The 4,409-nt window shown below is 38.4% G+C and overlaps 1 protein-coding gene across 1 annotated transcript in view; it reads right to left on the reverse strand.

The window, feature by feature from the left end:
* The window catches only part of LOC106883129 (PH domain leucine-rich repeat-containing protein phosphatase 2), an 80,459-nt gene that overhangs the window by 18,463 nt on the left and 57,587 nt on the right, over positions 1-4,409 (reverse strand). The window contains exons 9-11 of the mRNA XM_052968645.1: positions 3,907-4,002; positions 3,119-3,277; positions 447-644 (exon numbers count right to left, since the gene is read on the reverse strand). Coding sequence (XP_052824605.1) covers positions 447-644; positions 3,119-3,277; positions 3,907-4,002 — 453 coding nt within the window. The remainder of the gene's footprint in view (positions 1-446; positions 645-3,118; positions 3,278-3,906; positions 4,003-4,409) is intronic.

The raw sequence follows: 4,409 nt of genomic DNA on the forward strand, positions 1-4,409 counted from the left end.
GTGTGTGTGTGTGTGTGTGTGTGTGTGTGTTTGTCCCCTCAACATCGCTTGACAACTGATGCTGGTGTGTTTACATCCCCGTAACTTAGCGGTTCGGCAAAAGAGCCCAATAGAATAAGTACTAGGCTAACAAAGAATAAGTCCTGGGGTTGATTTGTTCAACTAAAGGCCGCAGTCGTATGGCTGAAACAAGTAAAAGAATAAAAGAATATATATATGTATGCATATACACACACATATATATGCATATACATATATACAGTAATCCCTCACCATATTGTGGTTCATCTATCGTGGTCCACCTCTTGTGGTTTATTATTTAAGCTTACATCGATTCCTATCATCCAGTTACTTTTATTCACATTCATATTTATTTATTTATTTATTTTTTAAAAGTAGATCATAAAGGAACTAAATATCACAAATAATCAATCAGAATAACTTACCTGTCAGGAATGTCTGTGAGGAAATTTTGAGCTAAGTGAAGTCTCTTGAGTCGAGGGAAATTACTGATGACAAGGAATACATCATCATGTAGTCTGTTAGCTGTCAGGAAGAGATGTTGTAATCTGTTCAATGATTCATTGCTGTTTGGACTTGGAAGATTCACCAGTACATTCTTTGACAGGTTCAAATATTTAAGTCTGGCAATACAGAAATATGTTAAATTCAAATTACGATAAACGTAAACAAACAAACGAAGTTTGCTTTTAGAAGCGTTGAGATGTCTTAGAAAGTTAAAGAAGTGATTTTAAATTCTCAAATGCAGGATAATGCTAATATTATAGTCTGAACAGGATAAACTACCCCTAATTTTGCAGAAAAAAGTGTAGGCGGTTAGCTGTGGGACTCGAACTCACATCTCCGTGATTACGCGTCACGATGCTTTGACCGATTAAGCTAAACTCCCCCACTACAAATTCCTCTGCAAATTTAAGATGTATAGAAATCTCGCTTTATAATATAATATGATATAATATAATATGATATAATATAATATAAAGAGTTAACCTAGCAAAAACCAAAGTCTTAGTAAGTAGGAAGGCGGACAAACCACAAATCGCTTCAGGTAAATGGCCCTGTTCGATCTGTGGAAAAAGCATAGGTAGAAACTCCATAAGATGTACCTGTTGTAAGCTAAGGACACATAAGAGGTGCAGAAATATCAAAGGAAAGTTAATAGGGAAGATAGTTTTTGCGTGTGGAACATGCGCAGGTACAATAAACACCGAAAATGTACAGAAAATAGATTCCATCACATGCCAGGGAGGAAAACTAGAAGTAGTCAATAGCTTCTGTTACCTTGGTGACCAAGTCAGTAGCTGGGGTTGATGCTCTAAGAGCATAGTTGCTAGAACAAGAATAGGCTGGGCTAAGTTCAGAGAGCTCCTACCTCTGCTGGTAACAAAAGGCCTCTCGCTCAGACTAAAAGGCAGACAATATGATGCCTGTGTGTGAACAGTCATACTGCATGGCAATGAAACATGGGCTGTGACTGCTGAGGACATGTGTAGGCTTGTAAGAAATGAAGCTAGTATGCTCCACTGGATGTGTAATGTCAGTGTGCATGCATGACAGAGGGTAAGTGTCCTGAGAGAAAAGTGGGACATAAGAAGCGTCAGATGAGGTGTGCAAGAGAGATGACTGCACTGGTATGGGCATGTGTTGTGTATGGATGAGGACAGCTGTATGAAGAAGTGTTGCACTCTAACGCTAGAATCTGTGGAAAAGGTAGACACAGGAAAACATGAGATGAGGTGGTGAAGCATGATCTTCGAAAGTTGGGCCTCACAGGGGCAATGACAAGCGACCGAGACCTTTGAAGAGATGCGGTGCTTGAGAAAACCCATCAAGCCAAGTGTGATCATAGTCATGGCTGATGCCAGTGTCAAGGAACTGGCCTGTTAAAAACGGCCTTCAATCGTTGGTGATATGCTTGGGAAGATCTGTCAAACTGAGTGAAATTGTAGTCATGGCTGATGCCAGCACTGTCTGACTGGCATCCATGTCAGTAGTATGTAAAAAGCACCATCCGAGCGTGGTCAATGCCAGTGCTGGGTTAAAATTCAACAGAAACACACACAGAAACACAGACACATGCATACATGTACATGCAACACTCATGGGAGCACACATACACATGACACACAGAGATGTATATGTACACACACAGACATACATGTACATACACACACACACACACACACGTGTACATGCACATACAAAAACACACTTTTATCTAAATTTTTTCCATTTGAAGAAATTGTTGAATGATAAGAACAAAAAGCTGAAAACATGGAATGGTTTCAAATTTTGGCACAAGGCCAGCAATTTCAGCGGAGGGGATTACACTGACTCCAGTGTTCAACTGGTACTTATTTTATCGACCCTGAAACAATGAAAGGCAAAGTCGACTTTGGTGAAATTTGAACACAGAACACAAAGACAGATGAAATGCGACTAAATGTCTTGCCCTGTGTGCTAACATTTATTATTTCTTTATTGCCCACAAGGGGCCAAACATAGAGGGGACAAACAAGGACAGACAAAGGGATTAAGTCGATTACATCAACCCCAGTGCGTAACTGGTACTTAATTTATCGACCTCGAGCCTGGTGTTGCCATCCGGTTTCACCAGTCCTCAGTCAAATCGTCCAACCCATGCTAGCATGGAAAGCGGACGTTAAACGATGATGATGATGATGAAAGGATGAAAGGTAAAGTCAACCACAGCGGAATTTGAACTCAGAACATAATGGCAGACGAAATGCTGCAAAACATTTCGCCTGGCATGCTAACGTTTCTGCCAGCTCGCCACCTGTGTTCTAACGTTTCTGCCAGATTGGAAACTTGTAACAAGAAGATGAGCTAGCAGAACTGTTAGCATGTTGGAGATAAAACTTGGCAGCATTTCTTCCAGCTTTAGATTCTGCTTCAAATTCCACTGAGATCAACTTTGCTTTTCATCCTTTCAAGGTTGATAAAATAAATACCAATGAAGCATCAAGGTTGATGTATTTGGTCAGACCCTTTCTTAAAAGACTTGTGCCTATAACAGAAAGAATAATTAAACTAGTGACAGGAAATAAGTTATAATTGTTATTATAATTGTAATTACTTGTTAGCATTGACAAGGAAGTCATGAGGTAACTCTTCAATATAATTGTGTTGAAGTTGTAACATGGTCAAAGAGTTGTTTGTAACAGTTGATGGCAGTCGGCGTATACAATTGTGATGGGCTCGAAGATCTTGTAGCTTTTGGGCTGTTGTAAATATCCTGGCAATGGAGAAATTCAAAGAATATATATATATATATATATACATAAGGCAGTCAGTATTTTGGATAAATCTTTATAAAAGGCAAAGAAATTTTCTGTAAAACTTATCCGAAGTGTCCCCATGAACAGATGAAAGCGCTAATAAAGAACTATCTGAAATTCTGACTGCCTCCTTTTTCTTAATATACAATATCTGTACATCACTTCAAACACTCTATACATACATACACACAGAAATTTCCTTGTAATATCATTTTATGCAAGTAACACTGAACCATTTGACAAAATAATTAAAATCTTGTACATGTATGCTACACTAATAAGGTCCTCTATGTTTTTATAGCATAGCTGTATTGAATAAATTTTCTAGTATGCAGATTGCATTAAGATGCTGTTTGCTTGCTGAATCATGCTTTCTTTGCCTTGTACTGAAAATGTCTCACAGTGAAAAACCCACTCACCAGGAGACTAAGAAATGTAGAAAGAAATATTTGGTAATATTTTACAATTTATATTTTTGTTCTCTTCTGATATATTTTATAAGAATGGCAAAGATGCATTTGAGGTGTTTAAAAATTTGGTTGAAATTGATTAAAGATAATCAAATTTACCATCAAGAGAAACTCACAGAATGGGCAAGCGATGTAGCATGTTATGACTAACTTCCAGTCTTGCCATGAAGAAACACTCAGCAATCCAGGTGGGGAGGTCACGGATTTTGTTGCTGAAAAAAAAAAAAAAAAAAAAAAAAAAAAAAAAAAAATCAAAAATTAGGTACAGGTGTGTGGTTAAGAAACTTACTTTATGACCATGTGGTTTTGAGTTCAGTCCCACTGTATGGCACTTTGAACAAGTTTTTTTCTACAATAGTTCTAGACTGACCAATGGCTTGTGAGTGAATTTTGTTGATGGAAACTGTTTGGAAGTTCATTGTACACCTATCTATATCTGTCTGTCTGGCAATCTGTCCGTCTGTCTATGCATCCATCCATCCATCTGTCTGTCTGTCCATCCATCCATCTATCTGTCTGTCTGTCTGTCCATCCGTCTGTCTGTCCATCCATCCATCTATCTGTCTGTCTGTCCATCCGTCTGTCTGTCCATCCATCCATCTATCTGTCTGTCTGTCCA

The sequence above is a fragment of the Octopus bimaculoides genome, chromosome 6, assembly GCF_001194135.2.
Source record: "Octopus bimaculoides isolate UCB-OBI-ISO-001 chromosome 6, ASM119413v2, whole genome shotgun sequence".
Classification (NCBI taxonomy): Eukaryota; Metazoa; Mollusca; class Cephalopoda; order Octopoda; family Octopodidae; genus Octopus; species Octopus bimaculoides.